Below are 23719 nucleotides of genomic sequence, written 5' to 3'. Positions count from 1 at the left end.
GGAGCCCCCAGCAGTGAAGCCCCCGGAGCTGTATAGATGGAGGCCGTGTTATGATATCACTACACATCAGTAATGACGGGGTCAGCAAAGAGGAGGAGGAGGGGGGTTAATGAGCTGAGGCCGATGATCCTGTAAGCAGGAGGAGCCGGAACGTCTGTCACTCGGATACTGTGTGGCACGAGTAGCTTTACAGGGGAACAGGAAGCCGGCGGCACGCATTGCTGGTGGAACGCACGGTCAGGAAAAGCTTTACTCACAATTTCCGGTTAGCAGAACGGACAGAGTACGGAGGATTCATCGCTGCAGGTATATTGGGGAGGTCACAGAGTTGTGAGGAGCTGCTGCCCGCCGGCTGTTGTCTGCTAGTGGGGGCTGTGATGAGGAGGAGGGGATTATTAGCCATATCCCACCGGTCAGAAGCCCCTCAGAGCATAGGAAAGAGGAATGGATGCCTGAAAGGACTAGAATGGACTTGTAGCTGCTAGTAATCTGTGTACCAGCAGTAACCCGCAAGGCGCACGTGGAGAGGGGCTGCAGGTGATTGGTGGGAGGTTGATATGGGATGGTGGCGCCAAACACCGGTCGTGTACGTCAGACTCGTTCTCATGTAGTCCTGAGCCCAGAGGTGGCGCTCCTATACGTTTGTGTGCCTGTTCAGATGGCACGAGCCCCGGCACATATACGCCAAGGCAGTAATGCCAATGCCTCTCTCCTTCCCTCCAGCTGTTTGCAATGGGAGTGGGTGGGATGTGGGCGGAGCTAAGCACCCTTCCCCTCCCTGTCTCTTGTCCGCAGCCAGAAATGGGAGGGGGCAAAGCTTAGCTCTGTCCACACCCCTCCCCCTGCCATTGCAAACAGCCAGAGAGGAGGAGAGAAGAGGGAGTTTAGGAGCCACGCTGCTTAACTCCCTCCCTCCTCCGGCCCCTGTCATTGGCTCCCATAGGACCCCATGTAGCTGCCGACATCTCCCGGCCGGGAAGATAGTTCCAGGACTATCCTTTCGGCCCGGCGCTATATTGGGCTGGTCTGCAGGAATACGGCCATGTGATCTGATGGATTGGAATCCAATGTATCAGATTGCAGGGTATATCGGCGGACTGCCTATATACGCTTCGGTGAACGAGCCCTTAGGCTGTGTACACACAAGCGGAACGGATTCGAGCTGTGAGGCCGGACAGGGACCTTGCGTACAGCGTGTAATTGTATAGCGTACGCCCGCATACGCACGGAGGAGCTCATGCGCTATACAAATGCTTGTTTGTATTCCGCACACCATTGCTAGCGATGCCGCAGATATCCTCAGCCTATATACAGTGTAACTCTGTGGGCTGCGGGTACCTCCACGACCGGAGAGCACAGTGGGCACCGTGCCCGTGGGCACCGCTGTAATATCGGACAGGCTGCAGAATAAGCAATTTGTACCAAGAACTTGAAAATACCCGTCTTTCCATTCCCGGTGATTGTCTGTGCGGATGGTGACTGCGGAACCTGCAATTCAAATCTGGTCACGTGAGACGGCCGCACTCCACCATTAGGCAATTTGGTTGCTTAGCAACAATTATCACTTGCAGGAGAGAAGGAACAGACAGAAGGGAGTCGACACGTGGCAATTACTTAAAGGGGCCGTAAGAGGCAATGTCAGCTACTTACATACACCCCACCCTATAACCTTACACATCGTGTATATATGAATATACCGCCATATAATCATTGTACCTCCCAGGGGCACAAACCCTAAGGCCTCATGTCATAGTAACATAGTTTGTAAGGCTGAATGAAGATAATGTCCATCTAGTCCAGCCTGTCTATCCTACTGTGTTGATCCAGAGGAAGGCAAAAAAAACTCCAAGAGCAGAAGCCAATTAGCCCTTTTGGGGGAAAAATTCCTTCCCGACTCCCTAATGGCAATCAGACTGTTCCCTGGATCAACCCCTAATAGTTCCTACCTGCCTGTATACCCGGATTAACAAATAACCTAAGATTTATATCCTATAATATCCTTCCTCTCCAGAAAGACGTCTAGTCCCCTTTTAAACTCCTATGGATTTTGCCATCACCACTTCCTCAGGCAGAGAGTTCCACAGTCTAACTGCTCTTACAGTAAAGAACCCCCTTCTGTGTTGGTGATGAAACCTGCTTTCCTCTAATCGTAGCGGATGCCCTCTTGTTACCGTCGCAGTCCTGGGTATAAACAGATCATGGAGAGATCCTTGTATTGTCCCCTCATGGATTTATACATAGTTATTTGATCGCCCCTTAGCCGTCTTTTTTCCGGGGTGAATAATCCCAGTTTTGGTGCCTCTCTGGGTATTCCAGTCCCTTCATTCCATGTATTAGTTTAGTCGCCCTTCTTTGAACCCCCTCCAGTACTGTAACATCTTTCCTGAGCACCGGTGACCAGAACTGTACGCAGTATTCCATGTGGGCCTGACAAGTGCCTTATATAGTGGGAGGATAATGTTCTCGTCCCTCCCCCCTATACCTCTTTTAATGCACCCCAAGACTCTATTAGCTTTTGCAGCAGCTGACTGGCATTGGTTACTCCAGTTTAGTCTACAGTCCACTAGTACCCCCAGGTCTTTTTCCATATCCCTTTTCCCTAGCAGTACCCCATTTAGTGTATATTGGTGACATCCGTTCCGCCTGCCCATGTGCATAACCTTACATTTATCAATATTGAACTTCAGTTGCCATTTTTCTGCCCAAGCCCCCGGCTTATCTCGGTCCGTTTGTAGCCGCACATTGTCCTCCGTTGTATTGGTTATATTGTATTATTTTGTGTCATCTGCAAATATTGATATTTTGCTGTGCAGCCCCTCTATCAGGTCGTTGATAAATATATTGAACAGAATGGGGCCTAATACTGAACCCTGTGGCACCCCGCTAGCGACGGTGGCCCAATCAGAGTATGAACCATTTATTACCCCCCTCTGCTTTCTATCATTGAGCCACTTCTTTACCCAGATACACACGTTTTTGCCCAGACCAAGCTGTCTCATTTTGTATATTAGCCTATTATGTGGCACGGTGTCAAATGCTTTAGAGAAGTCCAGATATACGAGATCAATAGACTCTCCCTGGTCCAGCCTAGAGCTTACTTCATCGTAGAAACTGATCAGATTGGTCTGACACAATCGACCCTTCATGAATCCATGCTGGGGAGGAGTTATAGCGTTGTTCTCCTTAAGGTATTCTTCGATGGTGTCTCTCAGAAACCCCTCGAATATTGTTCGTTACTGAAGTGAGACTTACCAGCCTGTAGTTACCAGGCTCATTTTTGGTCCCCTTTTTGTAAATTGGAATCACGTTGGCAATGTGCCAATCCAATGGTACAACCCCGGTCTTGATAGTATCCACAAATATTAGATATAGCGGCCTAGCTATCACATCACTTAGTTCCTTTAGTACCCTTGGGTGTATTCTATCTGGGCCTGGCGATTTATCGATTTTAATCCTCTTTATCCGGTTCCGCACTTTCTCCTGCGTTAGGTGTGAGATATTTTGTGAGGGGTTCATTTTATTCCCCTGTATCTCGTGTGGCATTTCCTTTTCGTTTGTGAATACGCTTGAAAAGAAACTATTTAATAGATTTGCCTTCTCTCCATCATCTTCAATGATTCCTCCTGCATTATTTGTTAAAGGGCCAGTGCTCTCAGTGCAAATCCGTTTGCTGTTAATATAGTAGAAAAATAGTTTCGGGTTGTCTTTGCTCTCTTTGGCGATCAGTCTTTCTGCCTCTTCTTTAGCAGTTTTGATCTTTTCTTTGTTCCGTATATCTGAACCGTGTTTTCACTAGTTTGTTGGCTTGAAAAAGACCTTGTTTGTAGGTCGAAACGTCGCCTCTTTTAAAACTGTGAAACAATAAAATATGCTCCTTTAATCAAGAAGCTATTTTTTGCATCATTACATGCTGCCACAGCTTTGCTATTGTATTGGAATCGCGGAAGGGGCTTAGGTCCATAGCCCCGTTGCTGGCTTTGCATGAATATTTTCGCTACAGAGAAGGAAACCTTTTGAATTTCTCTCTGTCCCCTCCCACCCCCAAGTTTTCTTTTCTGGTGGGGTCGAGTGAGTGCCGTGGTTCTTTTTTGCTAATTACTGTTGATCTTTTCTTTGCACATTTTGTTTTTTTCCCTGTACGATTTTAGCGCTTCTTCGCTACCTTCTTGCTTTAGTAGTTTGAACGCTTTCTTTTTTTCATTTATTGCCCCTCTTACCGTCTTGTCGAGCCACATTGGTTTCCTTTTAGTTGAGTTTCTTTTATTTTTAAAGGGAATGAACTGCTCACATGAGGCGATTAGGATCCCTTTAAACGTTTCCCATTTGTCCTCTGTACGGATATTTTTGAGGATGTTGTCCCAATTAATGTTACCGATAGTAGTTCTAAGCTCATCAAAGTTTACTTTATTTGTCGAAAGGAAAACATTTTTCCTTTCGTTTTTACTCTGTTCTGCAAGCTTAATTATTGGACTGCTTGAATTCTCCTGCAGCTCTCCGTGCTGACGGATATTGGATAAAAAGACCTTTCTATACGCCTGCTTGGACAACAGGTGCCAGCGGGGTTCCTTAGCTAAGGTATACCTCGCTAGGCACCAGGTGAGTTGACAGTTATTTATTTGCATATTAGAAATTGTATTGAAAACACCCAGGGGACTTCTGACTGTATCTTTGTCATTTTGCTTATTTGTCGCTCCCTGATGAGGCTTCTTATTGAATGACAGCTGGAAGTTGATTATATTGTGGTCACTGTTCCCTAAGTCCCCCTCAGCCTGCACCCCCTTTATTCGGTCCGGTTTGTTAGTTAGTACTAAGTTCAGAGTGGCCCTCCCTGTAGTTGGTTCCCGCACAAGTTGGATAAGGTAGTTATCTTTAATTGTTCTCATGAACTTATCACCCCTGTGAGATTTGCAGGTTTCATTTTCCCATGTTATATCTGGATAATTAAAGTCCCCCATGATAATTACACCGTTGCGGTTTGACGCCTCTTCTATCTGCCTTATTAGTAAGTTTTCAGTTTCTTCTGTAGCTTTTGGTGGTCTATAGAAGACCCCTATCAGGATTTTGTTACTTTTTTTTCTCCCTGTATTTCTACCCATAGAGATTCCACATGTTCATCTCCTGCACCTATATCTTCCTGTAGCCTTGGCAATAAGTACGATTTAACGTACAGGCATACCCCTCCCCCTATGTCCGCCCCTTCCCTATGTCCACTGGGAAATTCAGGCCCATGCTGATTCTCCATGCAGAATCCCGCAGCGGGTCCCTCCTTTCCCGCAGACATAAAACCTGAAAATAGATTTTACTGACCTGTCCGCATGCTGCAGGTTCTCGTTCGACGCAGCCGGATCTTCTTTTTTTCTGCCCGGCGGATGTGCTAAGCACGCCGGCAGCGTTTTTTGAACTCCTGCTCTTTCGCGCTCTCACGGCAGAGCAGAAATTCAGCTGTGGGTGTGCTGCGGAGACGGACGGCTTCCATAGGCCCCAATGGAAGCCTGCGGCAGCCGTCCGTGCGGGAAACCCACAGAAAATGAAGCATGCTGCGGGTGATTTCCCGCACGCCCGATCCGCGCAGCAGGGAAAAATGACATCCGCAGGTAGTTACTTACCTGCGGGTGTCCAATGCATCCCTATGGGGCGCGGATCACGTGTGCGGGACACCCATGCAGATTTGCTAAATAGAATTGTCCAGTGGACATGAGGCCTAAATCATCTATTGCCTGCCCCCCCCCCACTCCCCCCAAAACAAAAATATTATGTACAGTCATATTGTATATAGTTATCTAACATTGACGCTATACCAGCAAATATTATAATTAAATGTTATTCATATACTGTTACTGAACAAACTGCACTATATAAAGACCAATGTTACCACTGTGCACGGCCGAAATAATGCCGTCACACTCACCCATAGTGTCTAACATTCCCATAATGCTGCTGAATGAAAACCATTACAGAAGAACCGATAATAGCACTATACAAGGCCCAAATAACACTGCTACATGGTGATGGCATATTGCTTCCAAACCTATATACAATGACTCATTTTACCACCATATAGTAGATACCAGCTCTACTCGGGCACTCTGCAGGTTGTATACAGTAAGTGAGTACAGTGCCGTTATATCAGTGATCACAGGTGATATCCATTCTGACTGGAGTTCTCTTTTCTATTCAGCCCAGAGGAAACATGGTGGAAGCAGCGCCACCACCCGCAGCATCTTGAGGGCACAGTGTGGTCTTTGATATAAATCTATGCTCGGCCATCTGTGAGTAAAAATCGCCAGTGTGTTAACTAATCAGTGGAATCTGCCATGGGGGTGCAGAAGTAGGAGAAAGGTTCATGTTTACAAACATCAGGTGACACACATTGTCTGTGGACAGTTATCACACCGCCAGCGGGGCAGGCAAGCACCTCTACAGCGTGTTGTGCAAGTTCTGGCCACTTGTCCAGCTTGGACACCCAGAAGTCAAAGGGGCCAACGCCATGTCTGAGTACATCCGTGCAGGAGCTTACCTGCTCAGAGACCATCATGGATAAGTGTTGCTTGTGACAGTTAGGGTGCCTTCACACAGGCGATAAAAACGCATGATGCAAAAGTGAGTAAAAACAGAATTATCAAACCGATGGTCAATGGTTTCCTGCACATTAGCAATGTTTTCACTGATGCAATGTTGCGAGAAAAACAGACTGCGACATGCCCTAACGTTCTGCGGTTTGTGTTTTATCTCCCATGTTTTTCTATGGAGCTTCCTTTTTATCGCAATGCACAAACTTGCGATTTTCATGCAATGTGTTTTAACATTAGAAAGTCTTATTGACTTTCGCAATAAAAATTGCCCAATTTTACTGTGGGGGGCAGCGGTGCGATGCAGGGTTATGCTCAAGAAAAAGCATTGCTGACACTCAAAAATGTTTTCTCACAGCAAAATCCTGATCGCCCTTGTGAAACTACCCCCAGTCCTCCCCTGGGCTTTTTCAATGGGCTGAAAAAGTGATGGCACACTACTGCTAGACTTCCCCTGCCACTAGTGGTGGTGCTGCGGCGGCTTCCTGCTCGTCTGCCATGAGACCTACAACTGCAATCTGTTATGGATGCATCCCTGCTGCCATGGGGGAAATCTGTGCTCAAACTCCTTAGTAGTCTGTCCTCATAGTGCTGCATTTTGAAGTCCCTCTCCACTGCCAGAATGAGATTTGTTAATATGGCCTTGTAACGCTGGTATCAAGAAGGGTAGCCACCCAGTCATAATCTGATGTTTTGATGTGCCCTAAGGGTGATGCCCCACAATTCTTGGAGTCAGGCCTAAAAGTGTCCTCTGGGTGATGCTGCCATCCACATAAAATAAGAGAGGTTAGTGATGGATGGAGGAAATGTTGCGTAGAATCATAGAGTTGGAAGGGACCTACCGCGTCATGGGGTCAAACTCCCTGCTCAATGCAGGATTAACTAAATTATTCCGGACAGACTCTGAACACTTCCATTGAAGGAGAACTCCCCACCTCCCGTGGCAACTTGTTCCACTCATTGATCCCCCTCACTGTCTAATATCTACTCTGTGTCTCCTCCCTTTCAGTTTCATCCCATTGCTTCTAGTGCAGATGAGAATAGGGATGATCCTTCTGCACTGTGACAGCCCTACAGATATTTGTACACAGCTATTAAGGCCTCATGCCCACTGCTGGGTTGGACTCCGCCAGCAGCATATCGCAGCAGAGTCCGACACAGCGCCCCTTAAAGACACCATAATCACTCCATAAAACCCTTCACAGGTTTTTGGAGGGGATCAAACCTTTGACCAATATGACGAAAAAAGGGTTTTTTACTTCTGAATGGTCGCCTAAAGCAATTCATACATTTGAGACTTTGAAGAAGTGTTTTGCATCTGCCCCCATTCTTGTACAGCCAGACTCCTCCAAGCCTTATGTTCTTGAGGTGGATGCTTCAGAGGTCGGGGTGGGGGCTGTTCTGTCTCAAAACGCTGGCAAATTAAAGAATCTTCGTCCTTGGGCATTTTTTTTTCTCTAAAGAACAAAACTATGACGTTGGGGACAGAGAGTTGTTAGCCATTAAATGGGCATTTGAGGAATGGCGACATCTTCTGGAAGGAGCTCAACATAAGGTGACAGTCATCAACAATAACTTAACCCTAGACAAGCCCGGTGGTCATTGTTTTTCACTCGGTTTGATTTTGTGGTCACATACTGACCTGACAGTCATAATATCAAGGCGGATGCTCTCTCTAGGAGTTTTGTTCCAGTGGTCTCTGACGAACCCCCTGCACCCATTCTGTCGGAGGGGGTGGTGATGTTCGTGGTGTCCTTGGATCCTAAGGAGCAGATGCATAAGGCACAAGTTTTTGCACCTGCTGGCTTGCCTAAAGGCAAACTTTTTTTCCGCTACATTCGAGGTTTCAAGTACTTTTGGATATGCATAGCTTATCTGGCAGGTCATCCTGGCATCAATAATATGCGTAAGTTAATAAGTCGGGCTTTTTGGTGGCCGTCTTTAAGGCGTGAGGTTTTTTGTTTTGTGTTGGCATGCGAGGTCTGTGCCAGAGCCAAATCACCTCGGCATCTCCCTGCCGGGAAGTTGGTGCCCCTACCGGTGCCAGAGAGACCCATGACTGATCTCTCCATGGATTTTATCATGGACTTACCTTCCTCCGAGGGAAACGCAGCAATCTGGGTGGTGGTTTATCATTTCAGTAAGATGTGCCATTTTATGGCTCTGCCTGGCCTACCTAACGCTAAGAAATTGGCTAAGCTCTTTATAGACATCTAACATTGACTCTGACCGAGGGGTTCAGTTTGTATACGGATTCTGGCATTTTGTCTGTTGCCAGTTAGGCATACAACTGTCCTTTTCATCCGCTTACCAGCCTGAGAAAAATGGTCAGAAGGAGACGTGTAACCAGAGTCTCGAGCAGTATCTGCGATGTTTTGGAGAATCAGGATCGCTGGTCTGGTTACTTACCACTGGCAGAGTTTGCTCTGAACAACAGATCTTTAGAGTCTACAGGCACATCTTGGTTCTTTTGCAATTATGGGTTCCATCAGTGCTTTGATTCTTTTACTAAATTCACGTCGGAGGTACCACAAGAGAGGGAATTTTTGTCCAACCTCAAAGCAGTTTGGAAGGAGGTGCAGCGAAATATCAAGAGCTTGGTCAGAAGCTATAAGAGGGTGGCGGATAGCAATAGGTCCAAGGGGGTTAGCTTTCAGGTGGGTGACTTGGTCTGGTTGTCCACAAGGAACATCAAGCTTGAACAACCATCTTTTAAGCTGGGTCCACGGCTTATTGGTCCCTTTAAGGTTACTGAGAGAATTAACCCGCTGTCCTTTAGATTGGAGATTCCCAGATCACTTAAAATCACTGATGTGTTCCATAAGACGTTACTTAAGAAGGTGGTGAATCCCGGACTTGGGTTGTCACCTCCTCTACCAGTGTTGGTTGACGGGAATCTTCAGTTCGAGGTCAGCCGCATCATTGACTCTTGTGAGTCTGGAACTCGCTACAGTATCTGGTGTATTAGCGGGGGTAAAGTCCTGAGGAGAGGACGTGGGTTCCAGCGGCTGAAGTCAATGCAGACCATTTAGTCAGGAATTTTTACAAATGGAATCCTGGTAAACCAGGACCTAAGGGCCAAGAGGCCCCTCCTCAGAGGGGAGGTACTGTCGCAGCTTGTCGGTCGCGATAATGTTGTGGCATGCTGGCTTCAACACAGGCAAAGACCTGCGGGTCCTTTTGCAATTGTATTGTTGTCTTTCATTTTTGTTTTTTCTTTGCGTGTCGGGTCATCTCTCCAGGGGTTCCTATAGGAACCATCAGGGCCCAGAAAGAAGACCGTGGGGCCGCATTTTATCGAGGCGACAACCCTGCTTTAGGCAGGAACCCATCACCTTGCTGCTAGGTTAGGGCCAGGCTTCCTTCCATCTCCCTGGAGTGGTGCTACCGCCCCGCATAGCGTGTTGTGCGGCTTTTTCCTACTGTGTGTACGTTCCCCGTTGCCGTGCTGAGTGTAGTCTGTTTTGTCGCACGGGCTTTATATCTGGGCTACGTATTTCAGTTGTGGTGCACACTGCTCTTCGGTGCATAAGTCTATCTACTAATAGTCGTGAACATCATCCTGCGTCCGTACTGAGCGTGGTGCTTGTGAGCAGCATGGACGTGACACATAGAACATGCGCGGAAACATTGGAACTGTCTTTGAGCTCCGGGGTTGTACCAATGGATTGGTGTATTGCCAATGTGGTTCTAATATACAAAAAAGGGGTCAAGAATAGAGCCTGGTAACTACAGTAGCTATAATACAGTAAATCACTATTGGCTGCAGCTATATCTTTGTAAGTTTCTCTCACTTTGCAGCAGCCTCTTCCTCCTCCCCTGTCCATAGACTTCTATGGACACCTTGAGACAACACCCACTTCCCTTCCTGTCTTTTGAAAAATCTGCTTCTTTTTCCTTCAGTTACTGAACGATTTGGGCTTGATCATAAATGAAGACCAATCATAGTTGACTCCAGCAAAATATAAAAAATTCCTTGTGGTTCTTTAGACCGTACAGTTTAATCTCCTTTCTCCCAGGGACAAATTGGACAATTTAATTTAAATTTCAAAGATTCAAGGGTTCCAGAAACAAAAATCTTGTACCATAAGGAAAGCCATAAGTCTATTGAGTCTTCTCACTGCATGCACTCCTTCCATATACTGGAGTCAGAACCCTTAAGTCCCCTGTCCACGGCCGCTGGGGCCTGCATCAACGAGTTTATATGCTATTGATAATGGGGTGGTACAGAAGGTAAAGGGGCTGGAGATGGGCACGGTATGGCGAGGTGGAGAGTGAGGGATGCTATACACATAGACAATGGTCAGACTTCGGTCGTTGAATCGGTATGACTGCAGGGGGCGGTTAATTACGGCTAGCAGGGATTGCAGTCAGAGAGGGCAAGGAGCATGTTATCAGGCAGAGTGCAGAGGGGTTTGGTTTAGGGGATATGGTATGCCTCCCTAAAAAGGTGCGTTTTGAGAGCACACCTGAAGTTTAGTGTGTCAGCGATTGCCGGGATATTTTTTGGCAGAGCGTTCCAGAGAGAGTAGTTTTAGGTAGAGAGAGGAGATAGTGTTAGACACTGCAGAAAGACAGTCGGTGGCGTTCTGGAGGAATGTTGCTGTGATGTCGCGGTGTTCCCATGAGGTCAGTCAGGGACCACGGGTGGCATGGTTCGCCATGGCGTTCTGGGATGGTGTTGCGCCCATGTTCGGGGCGGCGAGCGGCGCCGCCGTGCTCTTGTGTGCAGGCTCGGCGTGCGCGTGCCTGCTAGGAGAGGCGCGCGCTCTACCTCTGAGTTATAGTGGCTGGCTGGGAGCTCCAGTCAGCTGGCTTGATTGGTCTCCGCCCAAGGGGCGGAGACTCCTGAATATGGTCTGGCAGCTGCTGATAGCAGTTGCCAGTTATTGGTTCCGTTCCCTGTGTGTTTGACTTCGGTCCTGCTCCAGTGACCGTTACCTTGTGTCGATCCAGCTCTTCCTGTGGTCTGTGGTTTTCCTGTCGTGTTGGTTTATTCTATCTGCCTAGCCTGTCGGTACTAGTAAGTTGTTATCTGCATAGGTATGGAGGTTCCTTCCTGTCCTACCACTAGCCAGCGTAGGGTCAGTGATGGTGGCCTGGACCTGTCCACCTTTGGGGCTACCTCCAGGAAGGGACATTGGCGTGGGTGAGGGTCAGGGAGTCCCGCGCCGTGTGTACCTGTGCACCCTACTAGTACTGTTACACACGGGAGGAGGTGTATAGCTGGGTATTGTCCGCATATAGATGGTACTGAAAGCCAAATCTCCTGATGTTGTGTCCAATGGGGGCTGTATAGATGGAGAAGAGGAGAAGGCCAAGGACCAAGCCCTGGGGGACTCCAACAGCAAGGGGAACAGGAGGGGAGGTAGAGCCAGCAAAGCAGACACTGAATGAGCGGTCAGATTGGTATAAGGAGAACCAGGAGAGGGCAGTGTCCTTTAGTCGAATGGAGCAAAGCATACTGAGGAGTAGTTTGTGGTCAACAGTGTCAAATGCTGCAGAGAGGTAGAGGACGATCAGTAGGGAGTAGTCGCCCCTCGATTTGGCCGTCAGGGTGGTTTCTGTCGTGTGTAAGGGGCGGAAGCCGGACTGTAGAGGATCAAGGGGAGAGTTTTCTGAGAGATAGCCTATAAAGCGAGAGTAAACCAGGCGTTCTAGTAGTTGGGAGATGAAGGGGAGGTTGGAGATGTGTCGATAGCTGGCAGCATCAGTCGAGTCAAGAGTCGGTTTCTTTAGCATCGGGGATATGATAGTGTAAATGAGGAGGGGAAAATGCCAGAGGTCAGAGAAAGATTGAATTTAGTGGTGAGTTGGGAGATGACCACCGGGGAGAGGGATCGGAGGAGGTGTAAGGGTTGCTAGCACAGGTGGTGGGGCGAGCTGAGGAAAGCAGTCTGGAGACTTCTTCCTCTGTCATTGGTCTAAGTACAGAGTGTGAACAGGAGCTAGATGCAGTACTGACGATACTAGGGTCGGGGCTAGTTTGGGATTGTGAGGTTATTTCCTGACGGATGTCGTCAGTTTTCTTTTTGAAGTAAGCAGCCAGCTCTTCAGCACTGAGATCTGTCATGGGGGCTGCAGTTTTGGGCTGAAAAGGGAGTGGAAAGTGTCAAAGTCTTTTAGGGTTATGGGATAGTGAGGAGATGAGAGAGGTGAAGTAGACTTGTTTGGCGTGGTGGAGGGCGAGGTTGTATGTTCTGAGCATGAACCTAAAGTGGGGAATGTCTGTGGACTTTTAAGACTTCCGCAGCCGTTCAGCACACCTAGAGCACCGCCGGATGAAGCGTGTTTGAGGCATGAGTCAGGGTGGCCACAGTCTATATCAAATGGATTGGGTTACGGGGGGCGCCGCTTCACCCAGGGCATGTTTGAGAGTGATGTTGTAATGTGCGGCAGCCAGGTTGGGGCAGGAGAGGAGAGAGTTAGGGGACAGAGAAGACTGTAGAGACTCGGCAAAACGTTTGGTGTGAACGACCTGAAGGTTCCTGTACGTACAGGAGGTAGGAGTAGCTGGGGACATACTAGGAAGCTTAACAGAGAAAGAGAGGAGGTTATGGTCCGAGAGCAGGAGAGGGGAGTTGGTGAAATTGGAAGCAGAGCAGAGACGGAAGAAGAGCAGATTAAGTGTATTGGCATCCGTGTGAGTGGAGAGGCTGTGAGTTGTGAGAGACCAAGGGAGGAAGTGAGCGACAGAAGCTAAGAGGAAGTTGGGGAGATAGGGTCATTAGTGTGGATGTTGAAGTCTCCTAGGAAGAGAGTTGGGATTTCGCAGGAGAGGAAGTGAGGGAGCCAGGCGGCAAAGTGGTCTAGAACAGGCGAGGAGCACCTGGTGGGCGGTAGATAACTGCTACTCGCATGGACAGTGGACGGAAAAGCCGTAGGGCATGTACCTCAATTGATGAGAAAGTGAGTGAGGGTACTGGGGGGGATGACCTGGAAGGTGCATTGTGGGGGGGGGATGACCTGGAAGGTGCATTGTGGGGAGAGGAGAGCACCTACTCCTCCACCACGCCTGTCTTCCGGTCTCGGGGTATGGGAGAACTGCAGGCCATTGTAAGGCAGTGCAGTAGGGGAGGCTGTGTCAGACTGCTGTATCCTCATTTCTGTTAGAGCTAGCAGGTTAAGGGATTTAGCAGTGAAAAAGTCATAGATGGTGGTGAGTTTGTTGCCTGCTGACTGGCAATTCCAGAGCGCACATTGAAAGGAAACCGGGGAGGATATGCAGGGACTAGTGGTTGGACTAGAAGGGGGTCTCAGTGGGGCAGGTGGGGAGTAATAGTTAGGGGCACTAGTGGGTGGGCCAGGATTGGGAGAGATGTCCCCTGCTGCTAGTAGCAGCAGTATAGCGAGGGTGAGCAGGTGGTTAGGGGATTTATGAAGGTGAACGTTATGTTTCACTGTGGCTTCAGGGGGATTGAGACGTTTTAGGAAAGTGAAGAGTGCGTACGAACTGTGCACGGGTGAAGAAAGGACAGCGGAGCTGATATGGATAGAATGCACCAGTGGTGGGCGTTGTATGTAGGTTTGATAGAAAACAGTAAAGATAAGAATAGAGACTATAGTAGTAGTGATGGTCAGGGAGTGCAGGGTTTTAGGACAATTTATGTGGCATACCTGTCTCTTGCCCAGTTGAACTGTATAAAAGTTACACTTGATCACGGTCACAGTTCATCACAGGGAACAGTGTCAGTGAATGGATACTACTTTTAAAACCAAGCAGCAGCCAACAGCTGGGAGGGACTAGGTTAATTAGATTCATTAAGCAACTAGCCAGTGACCCACCCAGAGGTTTTATGGCTTGCTTACATAAACAACATCTCTACACTAAAACTGGACATAGAAATGGGGGATGATACTATGTGGGGGGAGGGGGTGCACAAAAGATACTCAAAATATGACCAGTATTCAATCTAGGCAATAGACACGTACCACAGACATAACAGTGGAAATATGCAAGAAGGTAGCAATGATGCAATTTAAGCAGAGATGAAGCAGCGTTTTGTAGCAGGATTTTGTAGCCCGTGTGAAAGAGGCCTTATGGATGAAGGTAGTGAGTTTGAATTAAATTCTGTATTTGACGGGCAGCCAGTGCAGTAACTGGCCCTAGGGCGGAGGCATCAGAGTAGCGGCTGGACAGGAAGATGAGCCTGGCTGCCGCATTCAGGATGGGATTGGAGAGGGTAGTGCCTGGTGCAGGGGAGGCCGATCAACAACGAGTGCAATAATCAAGCCGAATGTGGATGAGGGCAACAGGTGTAGATAACTGTGGTACAGACTTTCTCAACAGACAAGACCTAGATCCAGGGAAATGGTGAAAAACCTCCATCTGAAAGTGAATCTGTTTGCATCGAGAGAAAATGCAAAAACATCAGCCTTTTATTCTCTGAATCCCAGGGACATTAGAGATTTGACTTAGAAAATGTTAGTGACCTGTTCTTACATTACAGGGTTTTGCAGGCTCTTGTCCTTTATTCATCTAAAAATTCTCCTGGAGGTTGTTCTTGGGGAACACAATGGAAAATGAGAGATAGTCTCATCAGCAACTCTGTTTCCATGAGTCCATCATGATGGCACATTACAATACACGCAAACTGTCATGGATCGAACCTGGCACCTCCTGTACTCCAGCCAGCAGCTTTTCATTTTGAGCTATCCAGCTCTCTGGATAAGCTCACTTGCTGAATCCTTGTTTCTGGGTCCTTGCTCCTGATTTAGTTCCTGCCTCTCTGTCTTATCCTATTAAGGACCTAAAGAATGCTTGTGCCAAATATCATGCTTGTACGACACAGAGAAGTTACATTACATAGGGGTGCACTTACTTTTGCAATTACCATTGAATAATCGAGTTGTGAGCCCTTTACTTTTCCTATTTAGGATGTTAAGAAGGCTCATGCTAAATTTCACGCTTGTACAACAGCGAGACGTTACATTACATAGGGGTGCCAATACTTTTGCACTTGGCATTGAATAATCGAGTTGTGAACTTTTTACTTTTCCTATGTAGGACCTAAAGAATGCCCCTGCCAAATTTCATAATTGTACATCACCGGGAAGTTAAAGAATTAGTGTCGAGTCAGTTAGTCAGCCTCGCCTGAGTTAATTTGATAAAGGTGTTTTATGTGTTATTTGCATGGAAAATTTTATGAAGTCACGGTTACTTTAGAGTAACCGAGGAATAAAATATGTATACACAAAGAGGACCGTTAAATTGTCCTCCAGCTGCATGTACCAATGTCCCTCTGCAAAATGTGCCACCCCTCCCACTCCTCATTTAGGACTTAAAGAATGGTTGTGCCAAATTTCACACTTGTACGACACCGGGAAGTTACATTACATGGGGATGCACTTACTTTTGCACTTAGCATTGAATAATCAAGTTGTGGCCCCTTTACTTTTCCTATTTAGGACCTAAAGTATACTTATGCCAAATATCATGTTTGTACGACATCGGGAAGTTAGATAATTAGATTTGGTACATTACACAGTGGTGCCAATACTTTTGCACTTGGCATTGAATAATCATGTTGTGACCTCTTTACTTTTCCTATTTAAGACCTAAAGAATGGTTGTGCCAAATGTAATGTTTGTGCGACACCAGGAAGTTAGAGAATTAGTAGTCAGTCAGTCAGTGAGGGCTTTCACCTTTATAGATGGATAGATAGTGACAATTAGGGAATTGGTCACCATGCAGGATAGCCACCTCTCCTCCACCTAGGTGGGTCGCCACACTTCAATGACCAATGTCCAGACCAGAGTAGGTGGTAAAACTCAGGAAGCCTATTTATTATGGCAGCAAGGGTAACAATCACAAAGGTAACAGTTTTTGCACTGTTGTTGTATTCACAGTACACACCTGCTTTAAATTACATAAATCCTAGCCGTGTGGTTGCTAACTCACATTGGCTTCAGACCTATCTCTCAATGGCCTAACACCAAAACATGGCACTGTACCCAACCAGAGAGAGTCAGTCTAGTGGCGCTCTTCCCTGTCAGACTTGTGTCCGTACCACAGCCTGGTCTGCCACAGACCTCAGGCTTTCAGCCTCTTCCAAGCTTCTCTCCCAGGGAGTAACTCCAGCAACAACTCTGCTCTGGCTTTCAGTAGCCAAACCCAATTTGGCTGGAGGTCTTTACTCTTCCAGACACTCCCATACAGCTGTCCCTGTTCGTTAGCACCTCGACATGCCTGTTCTCCAGCCCTCCGCAGGCTAGTCTGTGTACATTTATTTATATATAATTTCCCTCCTGACCGTTGTTTAACATTATAAGTGTATGATGATTGCACTAGTCAATAAATTAATTTGCACACTTGTAGTGGTGTAGTTATTTGGAAGAGAATGGAGAGAGGGGCCCTTTAGTCTTTCTCGGTTCCTCTCCCTACACAGGTCAAGGGTTAACCTCCAAGTGGTGCCATCATAGTGAACTTGTGGAAACGGAATAAACGGAGAGACTAATTTTCAGTATTTACTCTGACCACTAAGCCTCATAATAAGCTGACTCTTCCTATCTTACTGATCAATTTTTAGTAGTTGTCTCATACTTATTACAGGCAGGATTAAAATGAAGGCTATTATCTATATATAGATAATACAGAATCGCACTATTCACGAAAGGAGATGTCACAGCTCACCTCCTCCCCATTACTGCACATCTGCATAGGACACACAGCATGCCTATAAACCTCTCTAATCTACAGGTTCCTGTGCTCCATGGGGCTTGCTGTAAAGTATATCTCTGAATGCTACTAACAGCAGCTCAGGCAAGATGGCTACCTGCCTAATCATATACAGGAAATAGAAGAAAAAAATCTACCATCAAAAAGGTGAAAATACATTAGAAAAAAATATTTATCAGTATTTGGTTTAATTAGTAAAAAACAGGCGATACATTTGCTTTAAAGATTGGAAAACCATTTTACCAACAAGGCTTTTCTTTGTTTCCCCCACAGATTTCATTGGAAGTTCAGAAGTATTCAAAGGATTTCACGATCCTGTTTCTTCACCAGATACTCGGAATGACAAACCACATTAATTAGAAATACTCAGACTGCAACATACTCAACATCAAGTCAACTCAACGTTCTCAACTGTAGAGAACATTACTAAGATACCTGCGACAGGCAATGTGGGACATTTCAATAACACCAATATGAACACAACTAATGAACAACCAGATCTGCCTACTCAATTTAAGGAGGAACCAGTCTCGTCGGACGGTTACATGCTCACAAAGTATGCCCATCTCAGTCCTTCCCCCCATGTTAAGGAGGAATTATTTGCAGCCGACATTTATACACCAGCAGATCTTCCACAACAACATTTATACTGCATTAAGAAGGAATCCTTCACACAAGATGAAGCAAATTCTTCAGACCACACACAATATATATCAATACATATCAAAGAGGAATTTGTCTCAACCGAAGCAAACGAGTTACATTTTAAAGGAACGCAGATGGGTACAAACTATACAAAGCAAGACCCACTTATTTATGTTAAGGAGGAATCCATCTCCTGTGCTGAAGGAAATCTCACGGGCAATGATCTTTGCATATCTGCCGACAATACCCAACAGTATCTACCATATCTTAAGGACGAATCCGTCTCTGATGAAGACGCAAAACTCACTGAGCTCTATGCACCCAAAGATCATCTACAATACATGTCTCTTTGTATAATGGAAGATCCTCCCTCATATGTAGAAGCAGACCCTGACCTTTATATATCCACAGGTCATACACAATACACTTTTTCTCATATTACAGATGAATCCACCTCCTATGAAGAAGTCAGTTTATCAAACATTGACATCTATACACCCACAGATGATACACAATATACCACGTTATCTACTTTTACAGATGAGTATGGAAGTGAAGACGCAAACCAACCTCCAGCCGAGAAGGATTTGCTGTGTTCTACTTGCGGAAAATGTTTTAAAACCATATCACTTCTTAGCCAACATCAGCAAATTCACACATGTGAAACACCTTATTATTGTCAGGAATGCAGTAAATATTTCAGTACTAGCTCGAATCTTATGGCACACAAGCGAACTCACACAGGGGAAAAACCATATTCTTGCCCAAAATGTGGTAAAGGTTTTAGCACCAACTCCAACTTAATGGCGCATCAAAAAATTCACACCAGGGAAAAGCATTATTCGTGTTCGCAGTGTGGTAAATGCTTCAGCAGTAATTCATATCTTGTTGTACACAACCGGATACACACAGGGGAGAAACCATACTCTTGCTCAGAATGTGGAAAGCGTTTTACCAGCTACTCAGAACGTAGCAGGCATCAGAGGATACACACAGGAGAAAAGCCATATTCCTGTCCGGTGTGTGAAAAAGGCTTTCTAAGTAGCTCTGAACGAAACAGTCACCAGAGGATCCATACCAAGGAGAAACCGTATTCTTGCATGGTTTGTGGTAAATGTTTTATCAGGAATTCCGATTTTATCAAACATCAGAGGATTCACACAGGTGAGAGGCCGTACCCATGTTCAGAATGTGGCAAATGCTTCCGTAGCTCCTCAGAACTAAATAGACACCACCGGTTTCACACAGGAGAAAAACCATTTTCTTGCTCAAGTTGTGACAAATGTTTTCTCAATTATTCCAAACTTGCACGGCACCAGAAAAGTCACACCGGAGAGAAACCGTTTTCTTGCTCTGAATGTGGGAAATGTTTTTCTAGTAATTCGCATCTTGTTAGACATCAGATGATCCACACAAAGTAGACAACAGCACAGAATGATGCCTTTGGAGCACAGGAACCCACAGATTCTATCAGATAAAGCCTGTTGTTGCTAAAAGGACCTTCCAGTCAAAAGCAGTGTTCGCCAGCCATCATATTACTGCACACATCTATACACTAAGGCTGTGGTCTTCACCTAGTGACTCACGACCCCCTGCCGTGTGGTTCGCCATAGAAGTCCTGAGTTAAAACCATGTGCTCTGTATCTAACCTCCAAACCATGCCAATTCAGAGGCATTAATGTGTATCAATTTCTCACTGAAATACTTATCAGGAAATGTTTGCAATTTCACAGTTTATTGATTCTCCGCGTTGAGGCTAGGACTATACCGCAACTTTGAGCACATCACACAGCCAAAGATCGCACCACTTCATCTCCTTATGTAACTGAATATGGTTGTGCTGCAACTCGCTAATTGCCACTACCCGACAGTTGCCAGAAATCCATCATGTGTGACCATGGCAACTTGTGAGTTGGAAAGAGACCACATTTACTTAGTTTAGGATGCAATGTAGCAGTGTGATCTATGGTGGTGTGAAGTGTATTGCGGCCAAAATAGCACCTAGCAGTAGCCTAAAGATTTCCTTCCGGTATTTTTTTTGTTGAATCTGGTTCCTGACCATCACTCAAAATTGAATGTGGCCCACAAAGTAAAACGGGCTGGGGATGTCTGCACTAGGGCAACAAAATGTTTAGACTGGAATGAAATGAAAAATGAATGAGCTAACATTGGGTCTTCCAGCATGGTAAATGACATCATACTTCACTAGGATATGGATAAAAGTCCAAGGAGAAAGGATGCTGACAATGACAAGGAGTAGATTATCCAAGGACATATAAAATATTGTGGTTCTCCACCTTCTGTGTTTATCTCAGGGTTTGGTGGTTCTTACAACTGGGTATCCAAGCTGTTGGTTGATCAATGGTACTGAACTATGCATAGTTGTTTTTCGGAGTTAGCTGTTATTTCTCACGGAAACCGTGTCCAATAAATGCTATCATTTGGCTTTCGCTAATAAGCAGCAGTCCAAATGGTTGACAACAAATACTTCTCCAAAATGAGTCATTTGAGAAGGAATTGTCTAAAAATGGATTTGTAAATAAAGTTTACATTTTGAAATATCTTTCTGAAATATGTTTTTTCTCTAAATCTTTATTTGTAATCTTTCATCAATATAAAAGTGGAAAAGCAGAACAAAACAAACTTATCATAAAAGGAAGATCATTTCAGAATCACATGTAGCAAGCAAATCTGGCAAGTACAGTTTACAGTGAGCAAATCTAATGACAACCAAGATGATAGGTTTACAACGCTCTCCTTACCATGGAAAAGCACAGTGGAGGGGTGTCTCAAGAAACAAAAGGAAATGAGATTATCAAAAGAACTAAGAATCGAGCCATGGTTCAGTATTGAGATAATCAGAATCAAGTAAAGTGGAACCTCCAAAAAGGGATAAGAGGAATGTGGACAAAAGAGTAGAGAGGAAGAAAGCAAGGGTAAGAGAGAAGAAAAAAGGGGGAGATGTGTGAGGGAGGAAACAGGCCAATTAGACGCACTCGGAATAGACCGATACGTGTCCGTGTCCTAAAACATAATTCAAGGTGACCAGGAAACACTAAAGTGTCCTGTGTGTCCCGTAGCGAAGTTGTGCGCTCCTCCATAGTCATTATCTCATCCACCTTGTGTATCCAGAGAGAGAGCGAGGGGACCATACTCTTCTTCCAAAGGGCAGGGATACAATTAAATGCTTTAAGATGGCTTTCCGATGAGGAATGAGGGTTCATTTACACAGGAGTATGTGTCCCGTGTATTACATGTGTAAAATATGCTGTAGATAGCAAATACACACCAAAATAGGACATGCAACATTTTTTATGTGTGTAATATGCGTGTGTGAGTGGCCCAATAGAAATTAATCGGCTTTTAGCACCATGTATCACGCACGTGAATGTGGCGACATACGCCTTTGGGAGTAAGCCCTTAGTCGGAGAGGTGCAAAAGGTAGAATAAGGGAGATTTGGGAACCCAGAGGTAGAGAAATTCACAGGTGACCTAATGGATCCTCTTCTAGAAATCATCTAGTTTCAGGCAATCCCAGAAAACCTGGAGTAAGGAGCCTTCAAGTGTGAAGTGAGAAAAACTAGAGCTCACCCTCTCTAGTTGGGACCCCACAGGCAGGCTATGATAATAGACGGGAGCCAGACCAGAGGAAAAACGTCAGCTTCAGCTTTCAACAGCTAAGTTGAAAAAGGCTGCAGGACTAGCCGAAACACGTCCAGATCCTTGATGTCTGTTTACATGATGTCTTTTCCCGGAAATAAAGAAGATTTTAGATGTAGAAGCCAACCTTTTTTCTTCATTTAAATAAGGAGCCTTCAGCACTCTGACATCTCTAGTAGTTGGGCGAGACAGAGGGAAACGTCTTGTGCAGCCGGGAGGTGCTTGCACCTAGTGAGCAGTTTATAGTTGGCGTCTTGGAATTTAATAACGATAGAGGATATGTGGGTAAATTCTATGATTGTACTTGTCTGAGGGGTGGAGAATATATAATCAGTGTAAGCATTGGTGTATAGGGAAAAGCTGGCTGATTCTCAACGCAATGTTATTATGGTTTTTGCTTCTTGTAATATCTGACCTTGGGGTATCTCTGAGCAATTCAGAAACTAACAAGCTCAGGTCAATCTGGTATATTGAGTCCATCCATGCATCTACTTCTTATAAGAAACAGTTTACTGCTTCACATTCCCATAATACAGCACTTCAGGGGCAGAAAGGTGCCTCCTTTTTTAGAACAGGGTGGTCAAATTGTGAGGGTATATGTATATATTGCCATATGTTTTTATGCTTTTATACCTGTATGCAAGTTCTATTCAAAGTTAAAATGAAAAAAACTTAATCTGTCGCCTTACATCAGATATTCCAAAGGCCTTGCAAGGCAAAGACAAAATGTATCTTAAACACCGCAAGGAAGAACCGGATACGAAGGCCGCGTGCTTGGCTGTTTTCCCAGAAGCGCCGTATCTAGATAACGACTGTTCAACTACGTATATAATCATCAGTGCCTCAGCCGGAAATCCGGACTTAACATATATGGTTATGCGGTGAATTTGAGCCAATGAGACCATCACCCATTCCTAGTGATGTGACCAAAGGGTATAAGACCCCATGTAATCTGTAATAAAGTGCGCAGTCATGTCTCCGTGTGAGGAACTATACCAGACCTCCGTGTGTGGTGTCTCTTCTTTACCGCCGGCAGCGGGGCATTGGGGTGGGCCTGATTGGTGCTGTACGCAGAAATTTCCCTGACAAAATGGTCAACTGCAAATTGCTGGTCACTCAAAGCAGTAAGCAAAATTCTGCTGATGATTAGTTGGAAACGATTAGCAGCAATCATTAAATGTGAAATACCTAATGTGCAAGCTGGTTTTCGAAAAGGCAGAGTCACTCATGATCATGTCTCAAGCCTGAGACTGATCATAGAGGAAGCAAGAGAATACTAAAGAGACCTCTGTCTGTTTTATTAACTACAAAAAGGCTTTCAATTGTGTAGACCATGAGAAGCTCTGGATTTGCCCCAAACAAATGGGTGTCTTGACACATCTCATGGAGTTCATAATATCACTCTATATCAATCAGAAAGCAACACAGAACACTATTTGGGGACTCGGACTGGTTCACAATCAGAGCTATAATTTAAAAAGGTGCTCCAGCCCTGCCTCAACAAACACCCGGATCGTGACAAATCTGCTATTTGTCAATACGTTTATTGGGATTGTACAATGCATTTCGTCGCTCTATGGCGATTTTATCAAGTACTTAACAATTGTAGAACATTTAAAACTTTATATAGTTACTCACTCATTAGTGGCATCCTGTTCTGGTGGAGCTTCCGGGTTAGTTGCGCTCACGTGACTTGTAAGTCATGTGAGCGGCGTCTGCGTGCACTAGTAATTCTCAATTACGTGATGACATCATTGCGTCATGACGTAGGGATCATGTGTTTTAGTGTGCGTCAAAACGCGTTGTACAATCCCAATAAACTTATTGACAAATAGCAGATTTGTCACGACCCGGATGTTTGTTGAGGCAGCGCAGGAGCACCTTTTTAAATTATAGCTCTACTCCATCGTGGGTCCAACCCTACAGTTGGACACAGAAGCCCTGCAGCGGACTCCAATTATCAGAGGGACCTATTGGCACAATTGTGAAGATCTATTGTGATCTGATAAGCGGACCTGGACGAGGAGGTGTTGGTGAGACTCCGACACACAGGAGATCTCACCATACACCGGGTGAGTCCTTACTATATACTATTGTTTATCCTTTTGTTATAGTCACCATCTTTATTTAAGCCTACACTCCAGGGCAGCCTCCTAGAAGCGCCTCC

The 23719-nt window shown here is 45.6% G+C and overlaps 1 protein-coding gene across 1 annotated transcript; it reads left to right on the top strand.

Annotated features, from left to right (window-relative positions):
* Positions 1–214: 214 nt before the first annotated feature.
* LOC136588098 (zinc finger protein ZFP2-like) lies at positions 215–22545 on the top strand. The gene is made up of 2 exons (XM_066587055.1): positions 215–306; positions 17521–22545. The coding sequence occupies exon 2, from the start codon at positions 17721–17723 to the stop codon at positions 19311–19313; it is 1593 nt and encodes a 530-aa protein (XP_066443152.1). The 5' UTR covers positions 215–306; positions 17521–17720; the 3' UTR covers positions 19314–22545.
* The last annotated feature ends 1174 nt before the right edge of the window (positions 22546–23719 follow it).

Source organism: Eleutherodactylus coqui, chromosome 13 (assembly GCF_035609145.1).
Source record: "Eleutherodactylus coqui strain aEleCoq1 chromosome 13, aEleCoq1.hap1, whole genome shotgun sequence".
Taxonomy (NCBI): Eukaryota; Metazoa; Chordata; class Amphibia; order Anura; family Eleutherodactylidae; genus Eleutherodactylus; species Eleutherodactylus coqui.
Note: the sequence above shows the minus strand (reverse complement) of the source record. Positions and strands in the feature narration are given on the sequence as shown.